At 37.0% G+C, this 27,006-nt stretch overlaps 1 protein-coding gene across 2 annotated transcripts in view; it reads left to right on the top strand.

Moving 5' to 3' along the window:
- The window catches only part of cntnap2a (contactin associated protein 2a), a 349,787-nt gene that overhangs the window by 261,905 nt on the left and 60,876 nt on the right, over window positions 1-27,006 (top strand). For both annotated transcript variants that reach the window (XM_039666809.2, XM_089125914.1), the window contains 2 exons: window positions 14,535-14,691; window positions 18,308-18,435. In XM_039666809.2, the coding sequence (XP_039522743.2) occupies window positions 14,535-14,691; window positions 18,308-18,435 (285 nt within the window). The remainder of the gene's footprint in view (window positions 1-14,534; window positions 14,692-18,307; window positions 18,436-27,006) is intronic.

Genomic DNA, 27,006 nt, shown 5'->3' with positions numbered 1-27,006 from the left:
AACTGTGAGTAATTTGAACCATCACAACCCTATTGTGAACGCAGTTCAAAAACACAGTGAGATAATGTGTGCATAATTTTGACTAATTATGAAGTATGATACAAAGAAAATAAGGAAAATAGGATACTAATGAGGACAGCTTGTTACTTTATGATAATTAAAACCAATGATCTTGATGGTAATGCTTGATTCATTTTGGAAGTGATGCAGCCCTCTTACATTTGGTTTTCAATGACAGATTGTGAAGTCATTAAGAATTAATTTGTGCTCTGGGAGATGGAAGTCTCTTCTGTTTTTGAATTTTTTCTCCTCATTGTTTTCTATCAAAACTGACAGTTCACAAAGGGAATTTGAAAACAATGGAGATTAATCTGAATATTACATTAGATCTTTTACTAAGTAATTAACCCTTAAAGACCTTTTGCCAGCGGCAAAAAATAACTGTTATTCTTAAATCTTAAAGAACTTTTGAACTACTACTCCAATCCGTATGCTTTAAAAGGTCCCATAAAGAGGAGATGATATTGGGTTTATCACGTTTGGACATTCAGAAACTCCGTAGTGAATGATTGCGTCATGAAGTTTTGATCAGCATTGATTCGTCAAAGAAACCCATGCGGTTTGTTCCTCTGAGCCAATCATGAATGACTGTTGATGCTTAGTTCCACCCTCATGCCCATATTGGTATCATCTACTCAACCAATAGACATAGTTCTTGGTCTTTTGTATGACCAATTAGCATCTTTCTTTGGAAATTTAAACTGAGGTAAAGTGAAAGTAGTTCATATATATGTATGTGTGTGTGTGTGTGTGTGTGTGTGTGAGTGAGTGTTGTGAGTGAATGTGTGTATATATATATATATATATATATATATATATATATATATACAGTTTGTTTTGCTTCAGTGTTCTTTTACAATGTTTATTTATTTTACTTCGTAAACTTTTTTGGACACATCTAAATTGTCCGTAAATAAAAAAAATAAAAACACCAGCTTTTCACATAAAATAGCCTATAATAATGTTGTAATAAATAGCTATAACTTGCTCTAAACTCAAAATTACATTTGGAAATGTAGAATATCCCAGTTTAACTTTCTAAAGGAAAAAATCCAAACTTTAGGAGTTTGTCAAGTAAAAAGTAAAAAAAAAAAAAGTAAAAAAAAAAATCACTAAAAATATGCTGCCGTTTTCTTAAATCTGGTAAATTCATCCATTCTAAGACAAAATAAATGTAAAATTGGATTATATAAATGTGATAGATTGAAACGTAATGTTCCCCTGTTAAAAATGATATATGGCACTTGATGTTGACTGCTATAGTGGGTTAGAAAAACAAAGAAAAGGTCAGGCGGTGCAGGTGTTCTAAAAATGGTCTTTAAGGGTTAATGTGTTTTCATATTTAATAAAAATAGAGGAAGGCAAGACAAAAAAAAAATGGATAAAATCCTTACCTGGATCCAGCACAGCTTTCCACTGAAAAATGATATTAGAACATTATGATCCAAAAATGTACATAATTTCAGTGAGATCCCTAACTTAGTTTGAACATTTTCGAGATATTATGTAGAATTAGCTTTGGAAAATGATTTTATTCTTATTGTTATGATATGGTTTACATAAGTGTAAGAAATGTGATACATTTCTATATAAATAAGTTTTTCATGCTCTAATTTATATGCAACATTTTTTTTTCATAACACCTCTAATCTGCTGTACCTGTGAATGACACATGAGGAAGGCAATACAGACAAATAACAACCAGAACTAACTGTTCACCTGGACTTCCCACATATGAACTTGTCACCAATGTCATTTTAGTATTTATTTATTTATTAATACGTTTCAAATATATATATATATATATATATATATATATATATAATTTCTAATAGTTTTTTTTTTTAACAGCTGGCACCAATGTCCTCTTTTTTTTTTCTCCGGACCTACAAAGAGGGTTGTGACGTGAATCATACTGGTATGAATATACAGAGTATATTTGGTATATTTGTTTTACAGAGTTCATGACAAAATGTGAAAGGAAAAGGAGCTGAATTTTGATCTTGTATCTTTTTTTTTTTCGACATCTCTCACTCTTGTTTTCTGGACAATGCTTGAATTATTGATTTGTAGAGGAAGCTACCATAGTTCACTGCCAATCCCAAACCATATAGTCTACCATGATTCCGCTCTCTCCTCTCCTCCAAATAGGCTTCCTTTTGGCCAAAGGCAAATTACATTTCAGAGTCCAGAATGTGGAAAAAAATTTGGTCAGGAGAGGATAAAGTGCTGACAGGTTTCGCCTGGTTCACTCAACATTTATCCGCAAGAAATCAGCTTTCTGTTGATTGGTTTACTTGCACAGTCAGGTCTGGCCCAAGCACTTCACTACAGAAGGCACGATAGAGAGGCTTTTTAATTTCTGATGGCTCAGAGATGGTGGGTTTCTTGCATGCTTGTCATCTGACTGAAGTATTTGACTTAGATCCTGCATTCAATCTGACTGATTCCCAGCCATGCTTCATCCCGCATCCATATGAAACACTTGACAATGCCTTAAAGAAGTAAGTCTTTCAGACTGTCATCCTATAAAAACAAACCTCTGGTTCAAGATAGAGGATGATCTGAGCATAGTGTTTTTTTATGAGAAAGGCTTTTTTTGTAGCACATCTGCTGTCGTTTGATTGAGCTGCACGACACTTTCGATAACCTTTTAGATTATTCAACTGTGGAGCTACTTTCTCTGGAAGCTTATTTCCACCACAGAATAAAAAAATTAAAAAAAACCTTTCTAATCTCACAATTCAGACTTTTTTCTCGCACAACAGGTTTCTAAATCACAATTTTGACTGTATTTCTTCCAATTGACCCTTCGCGTGGAGCTTGATTGACTTCGCCTTCCGCCATTTTGTCCGACAAAGCAGTCAGGAGAGATAGAAGATTAACATGGGAGGATTTGAACTTGAAAAACAGAGTATACTGACGCCTTTCCGAGGTTAAAACAACATTCAATCTTATGTTAATTCATGTTTATTTGATGCTATACATGAACTAGAAGGAAGAGATGATCGGATCACGGGCAGCTTTACCTGATCCTCTACAGCGATCTGTCACGACACATTAAAGAGCCACAAAACCGTATTTATTGTTTAAATTTCTTTTAAAAAATGACGAAATTTGAAAGGTGAGACTTTGTTTAATATGTTTAATGTCAAAAGTAACCGAAAAGTAACCTGGTCTGTCCTGTCTGTCAGCGTGTTGTCAGTCTCCTCTCTGCTCCGCGATGTATTTTTCACTGCATGAGAAAATGGTGTGTGTGTGTGAGAGCGGCGTAGCTTGTCGGACATAGCTACAGTAACTAAGGGGGGCAGGTCTTTGCGAAGGGTCAATTGCAAGTTTAGAACTCAGAATTCCACTACTGGATAATATATAAAAAATAAAAAGTCAGACTTGAATTATAAACTTAATTTCCTTGCAATTGCGAGGGAAAAAAGTCCGAATTGTTTGCTTATATATTGGAGTTTTGACTTCAGAATTGTAAGATCATCCCGATTGCATTCATAGTACAAACATTCATACTATATAGAACTTAATTTTTAACTGTCTAAAAAAAACCCCGAATTATGTGTGATTTTGGATGAAGCCTGTCTCTTGTTTCGTTCTTGTATGAATCTGCTTTTGAACAGTTCTGTTGAATTAACTGTTCATTCAGTATGTTTACATGCACCCTCATAGTGCAATTATAATGGGATTCACATGCCACAACTCTCTGCCCAGTTTCTGCTCCGTATCTTCATCCAGACGCCGCGAAGAATGCGACAGAACGAAAACATAGGCAAACCGGGCACAGCAATCTTTATCACAGTACCGAGAAATATCCAGTACCTCCATTAAAATGTATTTTCAATTTAATGCGAGATTTAAACAATGGCCAGTAACATGCATACTGGATTCAATAATGAAAATTGCATGTAAACTGGAGTAAAGAGTTCTGCTCGTGTCATGCAAACATCTTACTGCTATTAAGACCATACTCTGATTATTAGAAATATCATTGACTCATTCATAAAGACAGTCAGTTGTTTTATTCCTTAGCGAACCTGTGTTTTTGATTCTTTTGAATAAATAAGTGAATGATTCACTCATAAAGGTCACATTTTTACAACTGTTACAATGTAATCTGTAGAAGATCACTGTTGTTTTCTCTGTAACCAATCATTTCATCCCTTAAAACTCACCTTTGACCACCAAAATGACATATTTTAAAGTTTTTTCCTTAAAATAAAAATAGTCATGCCTTAGAATAGCTTGAATGTTACTCTACTACACCCTTGTCTCATTTATTACAGGCAGTTCTATGAATATGCAAATAAGCCCTGCCTTCACTCACTCACAACAGTTCAGAGATCCACTCCAAACAAAACTTTTTTTTTTTTTCAAAACACATTTTTTTTCTTTGGTTCACTGTAATTTTTAGGGAGAAAATACTCAGCAATGGTGTTGACTTATGAATTTGCATGGTTTGTCTTAAAGCATATTAAAAACAACATTTAAAAGCATGATTTTCGCCACAGGGGGCTTTAAATCTCCCCACCACACCACTAATGCACAGACTGGCCGTCTTTCTGGTACAAACACAGACAAGCGGAGGGAAACAAAAATGAAAATTCCCCAGTGCTGTCTTTACTACCAAAGGATTCATTCAAACTAGGGCAACATGAACATGAAATCTGTCCAGCTATTTCTCTCGCTTCATGCTACCCGGTCATTAGCATTCAACACAGCAGAGCTGATTGAGATGACCTGCAATAACAATCCGTCCAATCAGTGATTTTGGTGCACTTAGCGTCAAGAGAGGCAGCCTGTCCAAAGAATGATGATTCTGTCATGACATACTCACACATGGCTGCAAAGTATAATGAAGCCCGAGAGAACATTTGTTGTGTCCTTTTCAGGTGAAAAAGGCAATTACCAAGGCACAATTAATTTTAATTTTATAAATGTTCATTGTTTTCGTTTACGACAACATTCCAGCTAAACGTTTTGTTTTGCTAGCCAACTGAAGGGACAATGTAATTATTCAGATTTGCATGAGGGCTCGACTATTGAGCTGCAACAGAACTGGATCACTGGACTTGGAATAATTATAAGGGCTTATAAATTGGTGTAGAATGCCTGTCTCAAGGCCAGTAAAGACTGCAAGATGAATTTCTATGGGGATTCATTAAAGGAAAATATGACTCTGATAAATATGAGAAAGGAAGAAGTTATGAAGAGAAAATAAAACAATGGGTTGGGCTTAGTAGAGTAAATGCCAGAGCTTTTTCAAACTTTTGCTTGAACACTAAATTATGCAACAAAAACCATTCACTTATTTAATTTTGGCATTTTTTTAAATTAATGTCTTATTTTCATCGTTTATTATTTTTTTGTGACATTTGATCTCCTGTGATCATCCTCCTCTTCAGAGCTACGGTATGTAAGTCATGTTATGCTTTGCACCTGTGATGGCAATTGAGAGTCAGACAGAAAGTCATTCCCTTGGCTAAAGGGTGTAAAGCACTAATGGAATTCTAAAACCCTCCAATGCAGTGCTTTTTAGCTTGATCGTTGCTGTAAAAAAAACCTGCCTGCAAAGAAGCTTTCATTTTAAATTCTCTGAATCTTCAATAATTCAGGGCGAAATGTTCAAATTTAAATGTTATCCATCAGCAACTGTATTCTCATTTACCAATAATATTAGGCATAACTGTGATGGATGTTAAAGGGATACTCTACTTTTTTTTTGGAAATAAGCTCCTTTTACAACTCCCCCAGAGTTAAACAGTTGGGTTTTACCATTTTCAAATCCATTCAGCTGATTTTCTGATATTTAGAAGAATATCTGTAAACAGACAGTTTCTGGTCTCATTGATGTCCATGGTAGGAAAATTGATATTCTCATGAAAACTGATATTCTTCTAAATATCAAAAAATCAGCTTAATACATTCAAAAACGGTGGGTTTGTGGGTTTTTTTTTTTTTTTAAATCTAGCACTTGTTCTAGATATCTTTTTTTATGTAAAGATTTAATGTTTTACTCTTGTTCCAAGCGTTTAATCTCAAAACATAAAAAAGTATGAATTATTAAAATGGAAAGTGAAATAATTATAAAAAATGTCAAAAATTATTTTGTGAATGTCAATCAAAAATGGACAGATGTCAAGTGGTTTTGCAAAAAGAAAGTTAAAGAAAGACAAGGACGCTAGACGTTTAGCTACAATTCAAAGTCTCAGTCCCAATTCACCCCTTAACCCTACCCCTTGGCCCTACCCCTCCGTTAACACATCTTCCTTAGTAGTTAACAGTAGTGAAGAAGTAGTTAATGAAGAATTACCTATTAGTTTGTCAATAAGATACAGTATTCTGAAGTGTTACCGAATTTTTGTCATAGGTTATGATCATATTTTTTGGATTTGTTGTTTTTCTTTATAATGAGGTTGTCTGTATTAAGTAGATTGCTTTAACACTAAATTGTGATTATCAGTTCAACACACCGAGTAATAGAAATCGAATCGGTATAATTCGATACTCAGAATTGTTGGTATCGGATTTTATCGTTTAAGAAAAATGCTATCAGGACATCCCTAATATTTTCTGGTAGGCTATATCTAAGTTACCCAGGAGCACTGTTGACATATAGGCTTAGCTAACGTTAGCTACCTCTTGATGAATTGAGTTGAACACAGCAGGAGAGAACGCAACATTAGCCAGGTTAGCTAAAGCTAAGAAAATTATAATGGAGGCCATAATATTTTTGATTCATGGCTGAAGTTAAGTTTCTCCAACTCTCCCCAGATTGGCAAAAATGCATCTCAAAATTCATCAGACTGATGCTTTAAAATATGGAATATTTATAAAATGTATAACTTTGTCACCTTTTTCACCCCGATCCATTTTCAGGTAAGAAAGACTGATAGATTTTTTTTATTATTTTGGGGCAAACGTGAATTTAAGCTGTTAATTAGTTGATGTACATTTTGAATTGACATATTTGAATATAGTGGGGCCTTTTGAGGTATGGGGCCCAGGGGCACAACACTGTCTTAATATGGCCATGGAGCCCTCTCTGGTCTCTCTTTTTTTCTGCTTTTCTGCTTGTAACATCTACTGGCCTGTTATTTCTTGCTTGTCATATCAGCCTAGAGGATTTTTTTAATGACTACTGGATATTGGTTGGATATTGTCTATTATCTGGAGGGAAACAAGGCAGCTAATGATGCCATATCTTCAGCATTACCTGTCTCTGGATGTCCAATTATCTCCTTTAGAGTGAGAAGTGAGGGGGTTTCAGCCAGTGCAAACTACTAGAGTATAAATCAGTCTCTGGTCTCGGTTTAAACCCAGACGGAGTCAAATAGAAACGGCGTCAGATTGCCAGGTGGATCAATAGAGATATTGTTAAGGGAGTTTTGTCTGACAGAACAGCATCTCACTTCTGTGATAAAAGTGAGAAGGGAAAGAAACACCTCAGGGCAGGCTGAGAACAAGTAGTGGATGCAACTGAGGAATATCTAGAATGTGCTTTGCAATTTTAAAGTCTTACAAATTAGAGCAAATCACATCGTAACTGATGCTGTAATAACTTTCTGAATGGATGGTTATTGTTATTCTTACTTAAAGGGATAGTTCACCCAGAACTCATGTTGTTCTAAACTTGTATTACTTTCTTTTTTTCTGTGAAATGGACATATTTTAAAGAAAATATTTAGTTTTTTTCCATAGAATGAAATTTATTGGAGTATAAAACATTTTTCACAGACTGTAATGATGCATTGTCATCGAATAGTAGAAACACTATCATGGATTGTCTTCTTTTACTAATGAGGCTATTGGTAATGCAAAAAAAAAAAAATCACATTTTTGTTGTAGTTTCCGTTCAACTCAAGAAGTTTACCTAACTATGACAACTTGCACTTCTGAAGTGAAAAGCGACCATTGACTGTCAAAAAATGAAAGAAATTCATACTGGTTTGGAACGACAGAGTAAAACGGGTAAGTAAATAATGACAGAATTACTATCCCTATTATGATAATGCATAATGTTTACTTAGTGTACCTAATCACTTTGTCATTTCACCTTTTGCTATTAGAAGCAGGACATGTATCTAAACATTGCGTTAGGAATTGAATCGAGATTAAAAGAGGGGGCAGATCTGAACCTGTGAACCCACCAGAGCCCATGTGCAACCCACTAGGCCATGGCTCTCTCCATCTTGGTTTTTCTTGGCACCACCCTGTTATGATGTTGTGATGATGTTTTGTGCACATTTAGTCACCAGGGACCGAAAACAGAGCAAGCGTTTCAGTCTGTGCTCTACTAATTCCTCTATATTTCATTGAAAAGCATCCATCAGCATGTGTCTCCCAGTACCTACCGTAACAGATAAGTTCGATCAGGCCCATTTATCAAGCTGTTCTCTATTTAAGGAAAGAGAGAGTGTCGATCAATACCAGGCTCCCACTGGGGTTCATTCTACACAGTGGGTTGGACTGTCAGAGAATCATTATGCAACAGTAATCTCCCCAACATGAGAAAAGAGCCGTCCGTGTCCTCCAGAGAAAAGCCATACAGATGATGAGATGAATTTTCGTTCAGTGCCAGGTTTCAGTGTGGGGGCTGCTATTTATTTCCTTTTTTCCTGGAGGAAAGCAATGCTCTCCCAATTTAGGTCGGTCTGATGAGCCGTTCTTCCTGGCTATCTTGTCAGACTTTCCCCCGGGATGGCTGAAATGGCAGACAGGCGTTTCGCAATGGACAGCGGCGTGAACAGGCGCTCTGGCTCTGAAGAGTTGGCCCTTGTACCACTGTGATCCTCTTGATAGGAAAGTGAAGCTGTCATTCATAGTCTTGATGTGTCGAGCCAAGATGCCAGCATTTACATGTGGCGGCAAGGCTTTCCTTCTTACTTGAAAGAGTGGAAGTAAGACGTCTCTCTCTTTTACATCACTTAGATAAAATGGTATGAGACATAAGGGGAACCTTAAAGGAGACAGGACTGATAAAGATGGAGGGACGTGTCTTTTGAAGTGACAGAAAGCTGCAAATTTGAAAGAAATGGCGTAATGTGGGTCCCAGGCAAGAAGAACTAGATACGATGGAAATGAGATTTGTGTCTCACCGATCGATTTTCCTGAAAGGGATTGAAATATTTCTGCCAGGATGCTGTTGTTTGAGGGGGAAGAGAGAGAGAGAGATGTTGGTGCTGGAGTAGAATTTGAAGTTTCATTTATAAAATGGATCTCAGAGTGCATCAAGCTCATCGGGGAGCCATACACATGCAAATACAGTACGAGTCTAGCAAACAAGACCAATTGTTTTAGTGTTTTCCCTAAACAACAGCTGTTGTTGGTAAGTTTCTTTCTCCTTGTTTTCTCAAATACCAAATTAACCTCCAACATATTGTTATAGAGGGAGTAATATTGGATATTCACACTGGGGTTTTATCATAATATATGTTTAACTGAATATCAAACCTAGACTTTACACTAGAGGCGTGCAATCCTGCGGGGCTACCACTGAATCAATGCAACAGTGCTGTGTGGGACAAAATTTGAGAGGGGAGTGCCGGTGGTAAGAAGCTGTGTGTACGGGTTGCGGGAGAATAATTTGCAGGACAAAATAGAAATATTGAGAAAAATATTACTATTCATCTATTGTACAAAAGCAACGGGAACAAAAAGCGATATACAGGTGCAAACATAATACGGGGTGTGTGTAAGGCCTGCTGCTGCTTCTGATTGCTTTTAGAGGGAAAAGCTGCCTATAACTTCTGGTCTAAGATCAGTTTTTTCCTTAATAATAGCATATCATTTGGCAAGTGATCCATCTGTTTGCGGTCTAGGGAGCTTCAAAGGTTTACAGTGTGTTTTTGCAGCGTTGAGCAATGTAGCCAATCACGAACACATGTTGATTTCTTGAATGCAATGGCCAATCACAAGTGTTTAAGTTAGAATCCATTCACCGGGGGGTTCAGCGTGGAGTTCTGCACCCTCGCGAATCCTCTCGTTACAACAAAGAAAATGTAGACATTATGAGGGAGTCATTGCATAATCAGCATTATTGTTTATAACAAAATTTTAGATTAACTTTAGATTAGACCAGGGGTTCTCAACTCCAGTCCTCGCGACCCACTGCTCTGCATATTGTGTATGTCTCCCTTATTTAACACACCTGATTCAGATCCTCAGCTCGTTAGGATAGACATATGAGCCGTTTCTCAATATGCGTTCTTGTCTGTACTTGTGTTCTTGTGGACTTGAGAAACGTCATCAGTCACTGCCCAAGTACTGTTCCAATTCAAAGTTCACATCTAGCCAAGTCCAGTTCAAATCCCCGGATGTGTTCTTGATCCGCCCCGTTTACCGAGGATGCATCGAGAGGTGACTTGTGTGGACTTGAGATAGCCAGGTATCCCAGAATGCATATCGCGTCAACCAGCAAGCGTCAATGGGATAGGAGAAAACCCGTGTAATATCAAAAATACTACTGTTATTGTGTCATGAAACAACGCATTCTCACCCCAAGGCGTCACCTTTGACCATGCTTCAATATTTGACGCCTTAGGCGCCCTTTAGTGTCACTTACATGACGCGATCCTACGGCGTCATCTAACTGACGCTAAAGGGCGCCTAAAGCGTCAGATATTGAAGCATGGTCAAATGCTTCCCAAGGCGTCAGTTAGATGACGCATTGGGGGTGAGAATGGGCTGCATGAGATGTGTTTCAGGCAAAAATGTGGTTGTTTAAATCTCAAATCTGTGGTTTATTTATAAAGATAGCACCTATTTCAAAAATGTATCTGACGTTTTCGGAGCTCTGACATGCAAGCCTTCACCGGCGCCCAGCGCTCATCAACCCCGACTGGAACAGCTTTTTCTCGGCTAGTGCTTATGTTTGCCGCTGGCACAGATGTCTCGTCTAGTGGATAAACTTGACGTATTCGTATTGTGTAAAAGTCTATCTTTGGTCTCGTCACATTTAACTAGTTTGTTCCATGGCAAAAAAAAAAATCGTTTTATTGTGTTATTATAAATAAATGTTTTTATTTATTTATTTCATTTTTTTTACATCTTCACTATATGAACAATAAAATAAAATGAACTCTGTTTTTGTTTGTTAAATGTCAATGAAAATCAATAACGTTTCATATTTTAAAATGAAACAAAAAGATCATGTTCATTTTGTTATTAATATATGGAGTGAAGAAAATCAATATACACCTGAACCACATGGCCAAATATGTTTAAGATTTTTTTTTTTTTAATGAAAAGAGGCAAAGTGGTGTTTTATAACAAATTTCGTTTTATTTTTGACGAAAAGAGGCAGAGTTGTAGCATCTTTCGTTTTAATTGTTGCCTAAAGTATATATAAATAGATAACTGGAGTAGCCAGAGCGCGCTGAGTGACGTGATCAAGTACGCTCTGTTCTGTTTGCATCCTCTCGTCCTCGGGAGTTCATTCTCTTGAGTCGTACTTGGCGAGTCTGAACTACCAAGGACGCAAGTCTGAACTTTGCGTACTTGGTATTGAGAAACGGCTATACACAATATGCAGAGCAGTGGGTTGCGAGGCCTGGAGTTGAGAACCCCTGAATTAGACAACTAAAAGGAGTGACAGTTTTTCGTGATTATAAAGAAAGCGCTCTTTGCAGGCTTTCTTCCATGTCAAATGGAAAGTTTTTTGCAGGTGGGAGCAGAACAAAACATGAATGTTGTGAGTGGGAGCAGGAGAAAGGTAACAAATTTGGTGGGGGGTGGGCGGCAACCACACAAACCGAAAAATCTCGGTTCATGTTTTTCAAATCTTCAAATCTCATGTGTTCAAATTTTAATAAATTTCATCAAAAACAATCTTGAGTGTAAAATACTGAACTAGTCCCTTAAATATACAATTACACTGTAACAGGGACACAAATAAAGTGTAACCTTAAATGGCAATAATTATTCACAATATTATTTTTTATCAAATAAATGCTGCTTTGGTAAGGATAAGACATTTTTTAAAAAAAAATGTATAAAATAAAATAAAAAAAACGTACAGATGCATATACAATTGTGTTCAAATCGATGTATAATTGAACTAAAACCTTTATAGTTACTGAGCTGCAGCCTTTGTGACAACTAGCTCTGGTCTACTCTATGCACATATGCAGAATGGATTCTGGTATGTGCCAATCTTGTTTACACCTGTTTAACGATCACTGGGTTTGAGTTACAAATGGATGATCAACTCGGTTTCAGAACCCAGCAGGAGTACGAAAAGAGCTCCATCTCCCTGTTAAATTAGTCTGGCCCGGCGGCTGTGTTTCCGGCCAAGAGTGAATGGAGTGATTGATTGTGGCTGGTGTGAGCTGAGGTGAGGGAAAACAGGAAGCAGTCCATGCAGATAACATTGGTGGAGCAAACTCTTGGCCCTAGAGTTTAATGAGGCGTAGACTTCATACTGCGAATCACCACAGAGCGCCAGAAGGCCAGGTGAGGCGTGCACACATGTATCTTTTGGCCATGTTTCTTATGCACCTGCATCCATCCCAGCCTTGCAGGATCAACGGCATTCACAAGTACCAGCTGTACGGCGTGTGTCAGAGACCACTCACCATCTGTCAAAATGTCTGTCCATCACCACAATGATCATTTTTGCTGCTGTTTGTTTATTTTCTCTTGCTCGGCATCTCTTCAGTCACTCAGGGTTGTTGGCTTCCTGCCCGCAGCTGCCATGTGTGGGTCTCTCCTGGATCTGTCAGCCCTGTCGGCGGAGTCTGAAATATGCAGGTCTTTATTCCCGGCTCCTTAGTGGAATAGCAGGAGTCATTGCCACTAATTAAGTGTGGTGGAGATGAAATGTCTGGTTGAGCTGTTACTCCGTTTTATTGTTAGCTTCTGTGGAGACCTAGGGTACATCAATGTCATAAATTTATCCCACACTGAACAGTTCATTTATAATCACATTCTCTCTTTTGATGGAAGGCTGGAGATGTAGTCACACATCAAGCATTTGCATGGAGCTCTAACACATAGTACATTTTACACGTATTTTACCTAGAGCCGCCTTGCGGAGTAGAGCTTGTTTTAAGTAATTTGACTCTTGCATATATAACGACAGCAGCCAGCATTTCATCAGCTGGAATAAGGTTTTTCAACTCTAAATGATTGTGAAGCTCCAATGATTTTTAAACAGTGCTAGCATCCATCTGTGATTCATCTCTACAGGTTAATGAAGTAAATTAGCTAACTTGTTTTGCCATGAAAGACAGTGCTTGTGTGATTGTGTGTGTGTGCATGCTTGTCTGTGCTGTAGTGTGTATGTTTGCCTCCAGCTCTACACTGTGTATGGACTGCCTCTGCATCCTTCTCGGCATGCAGAGGTGGGCATTTGCACACACATCAGGGCTTGAGAATGGCAGTCCAGAAGCCCCTAGAGCACTGCGTGCTCTCCCAAAGAGCCAAGTGTTAATCCTTTTGAGCGTGTTGTGTCTTTACACACAGACGGAATTAGTACTCGTATCTGTGGGTAGACCGTGAAGTACTCTTGAAATCTCAAGCACTGTAATTACCATTGTCTGCATGTTATAAGCAGCCATCAAACAGCTGTTCAGTCATGTTGTAGATTATGTAGCTGTTGGGTTCAAAGAGTATAGCATGGCACTAGCTACTGTAATAATAATAATAATAATAAGATAAACTTTAATTCTTGAGTTTGGATAAATGCCTCTTTTGAATGAATAAATGTTTATGTAATATAAATGTAGTAGATTTGGAAAAAATATCTATTTTTTAGTGTATGCATGGTTTCTGTAAATGGCGGCTCTTTAAGAACTTTTTAAGAATTTATTTAAACAAGAATGTCCTTGACTCAAAAGGCTTACTTGACCTTTACATCCTTTTTCTTGAACTTGGAAAATCATTTGTAGTTAAACTGAATTTATTCTGTGCTGGTTGTGCTGGATCTAAAACATTCTAAAAAGGTATTGCTTCTAATATTATTTATTTATTAAGAGTATATTTTAAGAATCGTCCATGGACAACAAAGATTTCTTGGAATTCATTAACAGTAACTGGCTATTTTATTTAATTTTTTTTATTTATTTTTTAAAGTGTGAGAAGTTACTTTAAGAAGACTTTCTTTTAAGATTTGTATGGCACAGTCTATCTGACATATCGATTAGTAAAAAAAAGTCCTGTCAAATGTATAACTGGATGGATGGAACCAAGATGGGTTGTGACTGGCCTGCGCGTAGAAATCATGTGATTTTAATGTCTTCTCATTAACCTAATATTTCATAGTTGATGTGTATTTCAATGATTAATTTCAATGGTGCACGGATGGATGGATGGATCTTATGGATGGATGATTCTTATGGCTGGAAGGATAGATAGATGACTTGATGGCTGGTTGTCACTGGCCTGCCTGTAGAAGTCCTGTAACAGTCTTATCATCAACACGATATTTCATAGTTGATTTGATCAACTTTCCATTTCCTTAATGTTTGCAGATGGAACGCCTTACACATGGTGGGTCGGCCGCGGTAACGAGAAGCACTTTTACTGGGGCGGCTCTGCTCCTGGCATTCAGAAATGTGCATGTGGCATTGAGCGCAACTGCACCGACTCCAGATACTACTGCAACTGTGATGCCGACCAGAAACAGTGGTAAGTCACTACATTATTTGAGTTGCAATATGCTGTTTCCATAGCAATCGCCAAATCCGGCAGCTAATTATGAGCTTTAGTTTAAGCTGCTATTTGCGAGTTACTGACCTTCTTAGCTCACCCATCAAACTTATGAGAGGCAAGCAAGTCATGTTCCCATCTGTCTTAGTGTCTCTCTGTATTCATTAAATAGTGGCGTCTGCTGGAGGACACGGTGTTCTCAAGTCTCGACCTCAGCGCTTGTGCAAATGGCAAACAGATTGCGTTGATAAAGAAATTTGAGTAGAGCCGAACCCTGATATTTCCATCAACAAAAGCTGGCTGGTGTGTTTGGTGGCTTTATTACAAAAGAGAGCTGTGGGTGATATTGCAGAGGAGGGGAACAAAGTCATTCGTCAGGCACCCTCATAGAATTGTCTTTAATGCATGTGGGTATGTATTGCTTTGAGACACATTCATTTACATCCTGTCTAATGGGTCTTTTTATGTTAGCTGTTAATGTCAGTCAGTTGTTAAAGCTGCAGTCCATAGCTTTTTGGGGGTTAAAAATGATCCAAAATACATATTTGAGAAAATATATAACCAGCCAGTGTTTAAAAATATCTGCTTGCCTTAGCTCGATTCAAAACAGTAAGCTAATATTAATGTTTTTAATTCCAGTGGTACTGGTGAATTTCCGCTGGAGATTCGAGTATGTCTTTGCGTCATTACGTCACATGTGTACACATAAAGAAGGAGTCTCGGCTAGTAGGCTTGGCTATGTGAAGAGTTCAGATGCAAAAGCCTCTAAATGCCATTTGAAATTTTCTTCTAAAATGACCATTTTTATCAAGCTTGTATATTTAAGTTCAGTAATTTCACTTAAATGACAATTAATAGGTAATCTTCATTGCCATTTAAGTGAAATTACTGAACTTAAATATACAAGCTTGATAAAAAGATCATTTTAAAAGAAAATTTCAAATGGCACTTAGAGGCTTTTGCATCTGAACTCTTCATATTGAGTCATTACGTCACATCTGTACACATACAGAAGAGTCTCGGCTAGTAGGTTATATTGCGTGAGGATGTTGGAATTGCAATTCTGACGTTGTTAACATTAACAATTTGAGAACAAAGAATAATTGGCTCGGTTTTGCCTGATATGACAACTTATAAGCGATTGTTAGATATAATCAGCGTGATTTACTGCAATGTCAAAATCAGAACAAAAGTGGATTTTACTTATTTGTTCAGATGACATTTTGTGGTGAAAATTCTTATGTTGGTCATACTTTCCAAAAAGAATAATCTCTGATTCTGAATGCCAGTAACCACACCGGCGTGGTGGCTGACGGCTGCACACTCTCTTCAAACATGGTGTTCATCCGCGCTGTGACGTGCCGTGTTTTATATATGTAAAATTTGTTATAATTAGAACACACCTTTTTGCCTACTCTGTGTGTAGTTACCACCATGCGTCAACTAGATCATGCAAACCAGATAATCCATAGTCCTCTAGTGCTAATTTGTAGTACTGAATCATTCATGACTAAAATTGTTCAGAGTAAAAAATATATATATATTTTTTCACCAATGTTTGTGCTCTAACCTAGACATTGATGCATATTAGAGTATTACACCATTAGTTTAGCAACATGTTAACGTAACGTGCTAAGGGTCAACTCTGGAGCGATTGCTCTGTAAGTGCGGTTCATTTGAACTCTGAACACTGCCATCCGAACCTTGATGCGAACCAAACATCCAAATTACCTTGTTGCGGTTCACATGAAATATGAATGCAACGTTGACATGACCAAAGACATCTGAATGAACCAAAAACCGGACGTGATGGCATGAGATGCGACCCTAAAAATGGTCAAAACTTCTCAAGCATATCTGTTTTTTCCTATCATAGCTATGTTCCCAATTACAGTTTGATACAGGCATGGAAAACACTGTCTCCTTCTAGCAGATCTTCATTTGTGTGCAATGGAGCAATTCCTTACACTGGTCTTTACTCCTTTACATATTTTATAAGCTCTTTGTGAGTTCTTAGCACATTTAGCCCAGCATGAAACATCACTTTGGATGTTTGGTAAGTTCTGTTGCATAAAAGCTTGTATCTTTAGGTTCTCTATTATACTCGCTCACTTGTAAGGGTCCCTGACAGTTAGTTTGCAGCTTTAGGGGCCATTTACACAGAATGTTTTTTGGTAATACTACATTTTGATGGTTTTTTTTAAATATTCTGTTGACTATAAGTAACTTAGCAACTACATGTCAACTAACTCTTATTAGAATCTGCTTAAAATTGGTTAACTCTTTACTGTGATGGTCCTCCAACAGACATTCTACTCACTAGAAGTGGGGTTGTGAGGGGAGGTGGATAAGGCACATGCCTTTGGTGTGAGAGACCAGGGTTCGAATCCACTGTGAGACACCAATGTGTCCCTGAGCAAGACACTTAACCCCTAGTTGCTCCAGAGGTGTGCGACCTCTGACATATATAGCAATTGTAAGTCGCTTTGGATAAAAGCCTCAGCTAAATGAATTAATGTAAATGTAAAAATGTAGAAATAATTTTACATGTACATTTCAACTTATCCCTTAACCCTGCCAACACCAAATGTGGTGCTCAAATTAAAATAAACATTTTACAAAATTTGTCTGTAAACACATTATTCCACTGCTCTACACCTCACATTTTTAAATGCAAAAAAAAAAAAATGCATTATCTGTGATAAGCTGTTTACTAGGTCTTGGAACAGCTAGAAACTACATTGGCAACCATTGACACTCCACAGGAAGTGGATTGGATAGATTGGTGGAAAGTAATAACCAAACAGACTTTACGTGCCCCTGGGTAACTGTGTGCTTGTTTGTCTAATGTACATTGTGTTTGTTTATGCTTTTATTATCATCTTTTAATACTATATTCACAAGGTAAACAGCCTCAGTCAGTGAGTGGAGCCATACTAATACGTTTTCCTGATGGATTTTTTTTATACATTTCGTGAATGTTTATACAGTTAGACTGATGGAGTTTGCCTCTTCTGTTGCTGGTTTAGCTGAACACACAACAATGTGTGTTAATGGCCCATGCACAGATGGACAGCGGGTCATTGCGATGCTTTCGCCACTTGTCATAAACCCCAAACAAACTGAACCACCATGCGTAATAGATGCAAATTAGGACTTTGGATTTCTAACCACATTGTTTAATTTTTTTTCTCTCTACAGGTTTGCAATACATAATTGTCTTTTAGATGACTGTTGCAGTTTTGCACTGTTGATGGATGGTGGCATTAAAATAATGCACGCATAGTGCCCTGCCTCATCTACCTGTGAGGTTTATGTGTGTATGTGTTTACTAATGTTTATTAAATTTGCAAAATGCGTGAAGTGAGTGTTTTCACTGATTAAACAAATTGTATTCCTATAATTAAACAGCTAGTCATCAGTGTCAGAAGGCTGCTTTTGAGAGAGAAAACAGGCATTTCGCTTATTAATGCTGTAATGAGTTCATTAATAAGCTTCAGTACTAGTGACTCGGTACTTAGTGTACTATTCTGAGAAGATAAGAAGAAATGTTTTTTTTTTCTCACATTTTATTAAGAATTATATTGTTTGGTAGGAGGGATGATTCCGGGCTTCTGGTGTATAAAGACCACTTACCGGTCAGCCAAGTGGCTGTTGGGGACACAAATCGACCCGGCTCGGAGGCCAAGCTGACTGTGGGACCTCTCCGTTGCCATGGAGACCGTAAGTCTATTTCTTTCTCCTTAAATAATATCCAGCTCCATTTCACAAGCACACAGCTCATGTGAATTAATACATGAATAGCTGAACATAAATGACTAATTATGTAGATTAAATATTTGATTAAATTATGTAAACAGTTAAATGTTGTTTGCATACAATATTCTGTGCAAGCACTTTTTCTTTTTCTTTTTCTAAATTATGTCTATAAAACATTGATGCCTTCACATGGTGTCCTTGCAATTAAAAAATCTTCCACATTTGACATATGTTGTAATAATCTATATTGCCAAAGGATTTGTTTTAATGTTATCTTCTTTAAATAGATGTTTAGCACTTTTCAAGGTCAGCCCATTGTCTGAAGCATTCTAAAAAACTACACATGGCCATAGATATCTCCAGTGTAACAGTACTGAAGCTGTGATCTCCAATCAAAGCTTTTCATTCAACATTACACCCCACAGAGACCCCCTGCCGCTCATTTTTTTTAAATTGGTGTCAACAGCCAGCTTGCCATATCTTCATGAAAATTCATCATTTTTGTCTCTGAGCAATTGTGAAGTGGGCTACACTGAGACAGTGCATTAAAACCAGTTTCATTTTTCAACGTTTATTTATTTATTTGAGAGTCAGGTGCAATTATTAAGGATATTATAAAATTATAGAATAGTTTCACCGGAGCGAAACAGAGAACCCAAGGGTAAAACACAGAGCCATCCCCCACCATCATCACCATGTGAAATGATGCATTTTTATGCCTCATTATTCCTGTTAATTGCATCTGGCTTATTACTTAGATCAGGTGCATTCGATTACACTCACCTGTCAGACGAGTTCGTCCACTGTTTTTTACCCTTTTGTCTTCTTATTGTTTCCGCACAGCTGTGATGGTTATTCAGTTCTAGGGACTTTAGATTTTTTAAAGTCGACATTTATGTGATGAAAGTCGAGTCAACTAGTCTCTGATGACGTCATTAATGTAAAAATAGGCCTGAACCTCGAGCTGAGACTCGAATGCGAGTTGCCATGTGCAGAGCTATAGCATATTGACACAGCGCTGCCCACAAGGCTGTACACATAACACCTCATTTTATCAGCTCTTTTGTTTTTAGGTGGTTATTTCTCAAGGATTTGCTTGTTCTAAATCAGATACAGATAAAGTGCCACAGTTAACGTTTACATGAATGAGTGAGAGAGCGTTTGCATGCGACTTGATTCTACCTGGCAGCATCTCTTTAATAATATTGAATCTGTGAGTTTTAGTCACTAATATAGGCTAGAACTTCTCAGTTTCAAATATATTTTATTGATAAATCACAGAACAGTGTTGACAATACTTTTCCGTGCTACTGAATGATTTCTCTGTGCGCACGATTTCTGCATGATGCGCAAGCTTCTGTATGTGTGTGTGTGCAGCCCGTTCTCATCTCAAGGCATCATCTAACTGACCATGCGAAGATTGTTTTAAGTTCCCTTAGTGAAGTTAGTTAGTAAAAAATAAGTAAATAAGTAAAAAATAAAACAAATTATCATTAAACATTAATGTCAACATTAAACATTATCATTAATGTCATTAAACAAATATTCTAAATACATAGTTGTTGTTTCTTCATTAGTTTGGAGATTTGGTGTAAAAACATATATTACAATATAAAAATATATTAAAAATTATAATAGGTGCCATTCATCGTGAATAATTACAGAACGTTTTGGGGTTTTTTTATCGATTGACAGCACATATATGTATGCATGTTAATTAATACAAATGTGAAATAACTTTTCCAGTTCAAAGCTGATAACATTGGTAACACTTTACAAAAACGGGTGCACTAATAAGCATTAATTCATGCTTAACTAATGCACAGATAATACTGAATTAATATGTAACTAATGATTATTTAAGCTATTCATTAATGATTACCACATTAGGAACTAATTAAGAGTCTGTAAGGTTAATGTATTAGTTCATACATGAAATGTTATTAATTAAATATGTAATTGTGGATTAATTCCATAATAACTAATTTTTCTAACTAATAGTGTTAATTAATATGTTAATTACCAGAATGAGCCAAAGCCTTGTATTTCAACTTCCAGATAATATGACAGGTACACTAATATACATTAATACATTTAATTGTTAGTGCAAATTCATGTGGAAATTACTACAATTACTAAATGACTAGTTAATAATGATGTGCCCCAACAAGTAAAGTCATAACATAATGATATATCTTTGCAAATCATTAGCTAATGATTAATTAAAGCAGACAACTGGAAGTTGAAGTGAATAGCTTTGACTAATGGTGGTAATTAACAGATTAATTTACACTATTAGTTAATAAAATATGTTATTAAGGAATTAATACACAATGACACATTGAATTAATAGCAATTCATTTATTACCTAATCTATTAATCATACAGACTCTTTATTAGTTGCTGATGCAGTAATCATTAATTAATGCACAGATAATCATGAGTTAATGTATAACTCATGAAGAACTAAACCATTATTTAAGTATGAATTAATGCATATTAGTGCACCCGTATTGTAAAGTGTTACCATAACATTTGTTTCTTTATTAATTTTAATATAAAGTCAAAGCTCGCATCTGTGTCTGTCTCATCCCCTGCACCTTTATAATGTTTTGAGTTATTGAGATCACTTTTGAGCCCTTGATCAAAGCATTTATGTCCAAATAAAACCAGGAGAATAATAAGGGTATTGCAAATAATCATAGGAAATTCTTTGCTACATAACCATTTTCCCATGTCTCCTTATTTCAATTGCACAATTATCTGTGCCAATCAGCAGCTGCAAACTGCATGGGGCTACTTATAAAATACTGCCTCTCTGGTCTCGAAACATAATCAGTGCTCGTCAGGGGGTCCTACAAATCATGGCTACTGCCCACCACAGAGGGCTGAAACTGCTATTATTTATTCATTTCTTCATTTATTCAGGGCTGGGGTAGGAAGAGAGAAGACCAGCAGTGCATTAATGCATCACGCCAGCTTCTCTATGGTAATGCTGCATATAAATGTTGCTCTTAGCCACCTGCATGTGCTCGCAAAGAAAGTTATAGGCCTCTGGACAGCCTACACCCCACCCCCGAGGCCCCTCTGGGCTTGCGGTGTGTTGCATAGCGTAATGGTGGTTTCGCTGCTCAAGTCTACAAATGTCATCTAGCATGGGTCCAGCAATCCCCTAAAGACTTGTTTATTTTTACACTCATTATTTATTTACTGCAAAGTTTCAAAATTAGGTAATTGGATGCACAGACTGAATGCCAATGTGGTAAGGTGCCTTAATCTGAAAATAATGAGAAACGGTCCAGTCCCAGTTTCAGAAATCCAACTTATGATTGTTTTAGATTATTTTTCACTGCAAATCATTGCTGTATATGCTGTTTAATACTTGAAGAGCCTGGTTGTGGTGTGTTCCACTCATCAGCTTTAGTCGGGATTTGGTCGGAATTGGCGTCTGGGTCGTTGGAAAGAGAGATTGCTGTGATTGGCTGTTCAGTTTAGCAAACGAGTCAGTGCGCAAAATCTTTAAAAAATTCAGGAAGTTTTCTATGATTGAGGTAGGTTTAGGATTGGGGGTATAATATACAGTTTGTACATTGTGATAATCATTATGTCTATGGAAAGTCCCCATAAAACATCAAAACACAAATAATGAAAATGCAGAAAAATGCACTTGAGTTGAAGCAGCTGCATGGCATTTAAAGTCATTTCTGCACAGCTAGTGAAACCAAACAGATTTGTCTACAAACTGACATCATTGGACTGAGCTAGAAGTCGGCATTTCGGACTGTTCAAACAAAGAATATACATCTGGAATGCTTTTTATGTTATCTATATTTAGAAAAAATAACAGTGAGTTTCTCATTTACTCTAATCAATTAATCTCCCTTGCTATTCCACAGCGTTGGACATACGCCATCATCTTCAGACAGGGTTGCATAATTAATACTCATTAATAACCGAGAGAAGGAATAAAGATAACAAACAAAATTATGATTTAATGATGCATCTTGCCTGGCTATGATGTGCTGCGACTTCAGACCACTGGCTGCTTTGCAAATTAATTGAGATAGATAACCTGTCAGTAATAAAGGAATATGATATCCCCGCCTAACGAAGCAGTTGATAGAAATTATAAATTAGTTTGCCATGTGCAATGTGACGGCAATTCCATGATATGTGAAAAATATTACATAGGTTTCATTATGATGCATTAGACATTTTACATCTGAGTAGTTTTCCGGTTTGATTGATAAGGCTTATGTTCAGAATAAAATTATGAGACTCGTGAATAACTACACCGCAATTGGTTTGCATCAGGACATTTCATGGCTAAATGAGCAACATCACTCAAGATGTTCCATCTTTATTGCAAAAATGTTTTATTAGCTGCAGTTTAAACCTAAATTTGGGGTCAGGCTGGAGGCCTATCCTTTGGTCACGCACCAACTGTGGCCAAATTGGATGAAATTTGCATGGCCACAGTTTAAAATTTGAGCTTAACTGGTGCTATAGTCTATGAGAGGTTTAATGATTAAGTCATTCAATTCAAAGATGATCAAAATTAGAATTTGATGCTCTGAATAGCTTGAGTTTTACTTATTTATCATTCTGAAAAGTTCTATAATATACTGGATGGTTAAGAACCCTGACTTTTTTGCCATATTGTCCGGGTGCGGTTATAGAAAATGGCTTAATTATAGGATGGAAATACTTACTGCCATTCAGAAGAAGAAAAAAAAATAATAATTTGAACTGTCATGTCTCCTCAATTCCCAACCCCCAATGCCCAAAATACCATGAAATGAGCTAAAGTCACAAACTCTCACTTTGCTAGCTTCGTATTTAACCAGAGATGATGCAAACAGGAGAGCTGCAGACAGGAGGAAAAAATAGGATTCATCAGAAATAGTAGCACTGATTCCATCTAGATCGACCAGTAAGTTATCATTAGCGATGAGGATGTTCAGTGTTGCTTAGTTACTGAATCATTGGATCGTGGTAATGCTCTCTGAGCCGTATTTCATCCATTCATGATTGGTTTGCACCTGGAGACTAATGAGGGGCTAAATCAGGATGTTGTATAGCCAAATTTCCAAAATGTATCCCGAACTGACTGAATTAGATCAGTTATAGTCGGGAAGTAGCGTTTGTGGGATGATGTCACTTTATGCTTGTGAAAAATATCACTCAGATATGGAAAGTGAATTATACTAAAAGGTCTCTTTGACTCCAGCTGAAAAGGAAACCTGCTGTTTGTGTTATTATCAGGAAGTACAGTATAGTTGTCTCATGTTTTAGTTGTTTTTTTTTCTTCTTTTTTTTTCATAAGTCAGGTTATATATAAACGTACAGTGTTTTCACATATAAAAAGATTGTTTTAAAAGAACCAATCCCAGTTCACTTAAAGGGTTAGTTCACCCAAAAATGAAAATTAAGTCATTAATTACTCACCACTATACTGTACCAACCCCGTAAGACCTTTGGTCATCTTCGGAACACAAATGAAGATATTGTTGATTAAATTTGAGAGGTGGATCACCGCTACATATGCCTGAGGGGTTGAAACTTGACGGCCCAGAAAGTCATTGAAGATAATGTTTAAATATTCCATGCGACAACAGTGTCTCAAGTATAAGTTTATCAAGCGACGAGAATACTTTTTGTGCGAAAAAAATAAAAAAAAATAACGACTTTATTCGACTACTCCATTTCTTCCTTGTAGGCCTGAGATGAAAGTTCAAATGATTTCCACGACGCTTGCGCGGGAATTGCGATCTTTTTCGACTACTTCAGTTCAGTTCTCGCGCATGCGTCTTGGAAATCTCTTGTTGAGTTATTGAAATCTAGCACTTATTTCCCCCCAGAGGGAGGGACATAAGCTAAAATGAATTATTGTAAATATGCCCTGCTAGTTGAAATAGCACTCATCTATGATGCATAGTTTTAAAGCATCTCTTCAGTGCTGTTGACTCAGAAAAAAGTTTCAATAAGTGCTTGTTAACAACACAGAAGTAAACCTGACATCTGACATCAACTTTCATGATAGCAAACACCGCTATTATGAGAAAAAAGACACAATTTATCTCATTCATAGGGCTTAATCAGCTGGGGTTCATCCCCCCCTTTTTTTTTTTTTTTTTTTTTAAACTGAATAAAATGTTCTTTGCTGTAAACAACGAGCACTGCCAAAGTTTGGCAATCAAACCGCAAAGTTCATGGAGTTGTTTTGCGGATGTGTGCAAACAATTTTTATTCATATTAATAAGCTCACGAGGTCATTTAGACTACAACTGCTTGCTGTCCGCCTGCCCTAGAGCCAGACAAAGGTTAACTATCATAGTTAATGAGACGAGTGGAAAAACCTGACACTGTTCTGCTCAATTCATCACTGTGTCACGACTAAACACTTTTTAATGACCTCTGATCCAGCCGTCTATTGTAAAAGTGCCATCTGGTGGACTGGAAGCACAACATGTCTTGTCAAAAAATAGATGAGCAACAAAATTAATTCAGTTTTTATTTTTTTTAGCTGGATTTGAGTGTTGCTGCAGAGATTATGCCCCATTGAGTCTTGTAAGAGCTTCAAAAATTTTCAAGTCATGTTTTCCAAGCCGTGATTACTTCATAATCGAAATATGACATGTTTACGATTTCGCAAACTCCCCAGACTTGTCCAGCTATGTTCTGTGGTCAGCTTTAGGCCTACATAATGTGTGAGAACAAACAGGAAATTTCAAGAAAATACATGTTTTAGCTCGCACGAATGTTGGCTTTCTGTCAAACAGAAAACTTTCTTTGTGTCTACGTGAGACATTTCTCTACCACCTCACCAACTGGGTTGAAAATAAAGGAAGGCGTAGGCATTTTTCTATGACTAAAATGACCTCACACGTCCCTGGATCTTGTCAAAAGGGCATCACTGGATGCAGTTGAAAACCACTCTAGAAACTCATGGCACAATTCACGCCTGCAAAACACGTTGTTCTTGACTGCACTTACTTGACTGCTGGGTCTGCCTTCAGGGTGAGAAAGGAGAAACAGTGATTTGAGCTCACCATGGAGAGTTTGCTTTGATGGGAAAGACTACAGATTGTGCTGCATTTACAGTAGAGCAGTACCAGCTGACAGACCAGAGCTTTGTGCCACTGCCTGTCTTGTTGGTGGCATTATACACCAGACACTAGATAGCGTCCGGTTGTTTTAGATCTGTTGAAGATTCCTTTCCTCCTCGTCCCTTGGCTGCTAAATTATAATGAGGGGACATGGTTGTTTGCTGGGTCCAAAATACATTTTTAGCCACATTATCAGTCTTTATCAGAATATTTCTTTATGGCCATGTTATTGTCATGAACTGCTCTGAGATTCAAAAGCTGAGGATCCAAATGTTGTTGTTTTTAGTAATCCACAATCCAGACAAAGGTCATACAATACAAACAATAACTGAGTTAAGGGCCGAGGCAAACAGGGAAATCCACGTGAGAAACAGGATACCAAAAAAATGCTCGAGTTAGACACATTTAAGACTTCCCAGAGAACAGAATGAACCATGCTTATAACCATGCTGGATAATGAGACAGCTGAAAACAATGAGTGCGGATAAGTCTGGACAGAGAATTATGGGAAATGTAGTTTGTGAGTGAATGACAATAGCCTGAGGTTGAATATATGCACTGAAGCAACTGCCATATGATTGGTTGATTAGATGTGTATATATATATATATATATATATATATATATATATGAAGAGTTCAGATTCAAAAGCCTCTGAATGCCATTTGAAATTTTCTTCTTTAATGATAATTTTTATCAAACTTGTATATTTAAGTTCAGTGATTTCACTTAAATGGCAATGATAATTACCTATTAATTGTTATTTATCATTAAAGAAGAAAATTTCAAATGGCATTTAGAGGCTTTTGCATCTGAACTCTTCATATATTAGTGTGTATGGAGATAAAAAAAAAAGAGAGAAACACTTTTCTGTGACTTTCACGCTTAAAAAAATGACCCAAACTTTTGAATGAAGTGTGTAAACCATAACCTAATAATTGTTCTTTGTGAGTTTGTTCTCAATGACATGATCTTTGGTCATTCTTACATCAATGTCAAATATCATTAAGCATATGGCTGTTAAGACTGATAATTTACAATATGGAAAATATCGTGGAAACTCACTGGAACTCATCACCTTTTAATATAGTCAGTGGCCAACTGCAGGTTTATTCCCTCACCAAAGCCAGATTTGACTCAAATTGGTGCTTAGGGCTAGCTGTTTGGACCCTGGGTGTATGTGTATCTTAAGCTTGTTGGAGTAAATTCTCATAATGCTGATTCCAACACAGGCCACAGTCAAAAGCTTCGGTTTAGTTTATTTTTTAGATAAAAAGCCTAGGCATTTGACATTGTGAACAAACTAGAAAAGCTGTCTCCATAAAGGAATATCCTGGAGATTGACAGCGAGTAACAGCACCCAGAGTCAATAACAGGCCTGCTTACTTATCTGTCAGTCAAATGTCAGAGCACCAGCACTATACACT

This window comes from Pimephales promelas, chromosome 22 (genome assembly GCF_988280905.1).
Source record: "Pimephales promelas chromosome 22, fPimPro1.hap1.1, whole genome shotgun sequence".
Taxonomy (NCBI): domain Eukaryota; kingdom Metazoa; phylum Chordata; class Actinopteri; order Cypriniformes; family Leuciscidae; genus Pimephales; species Pimephales promelas.
This window is presented reverse-complemented; position numbering and strand designations above follow the sequence as displayed.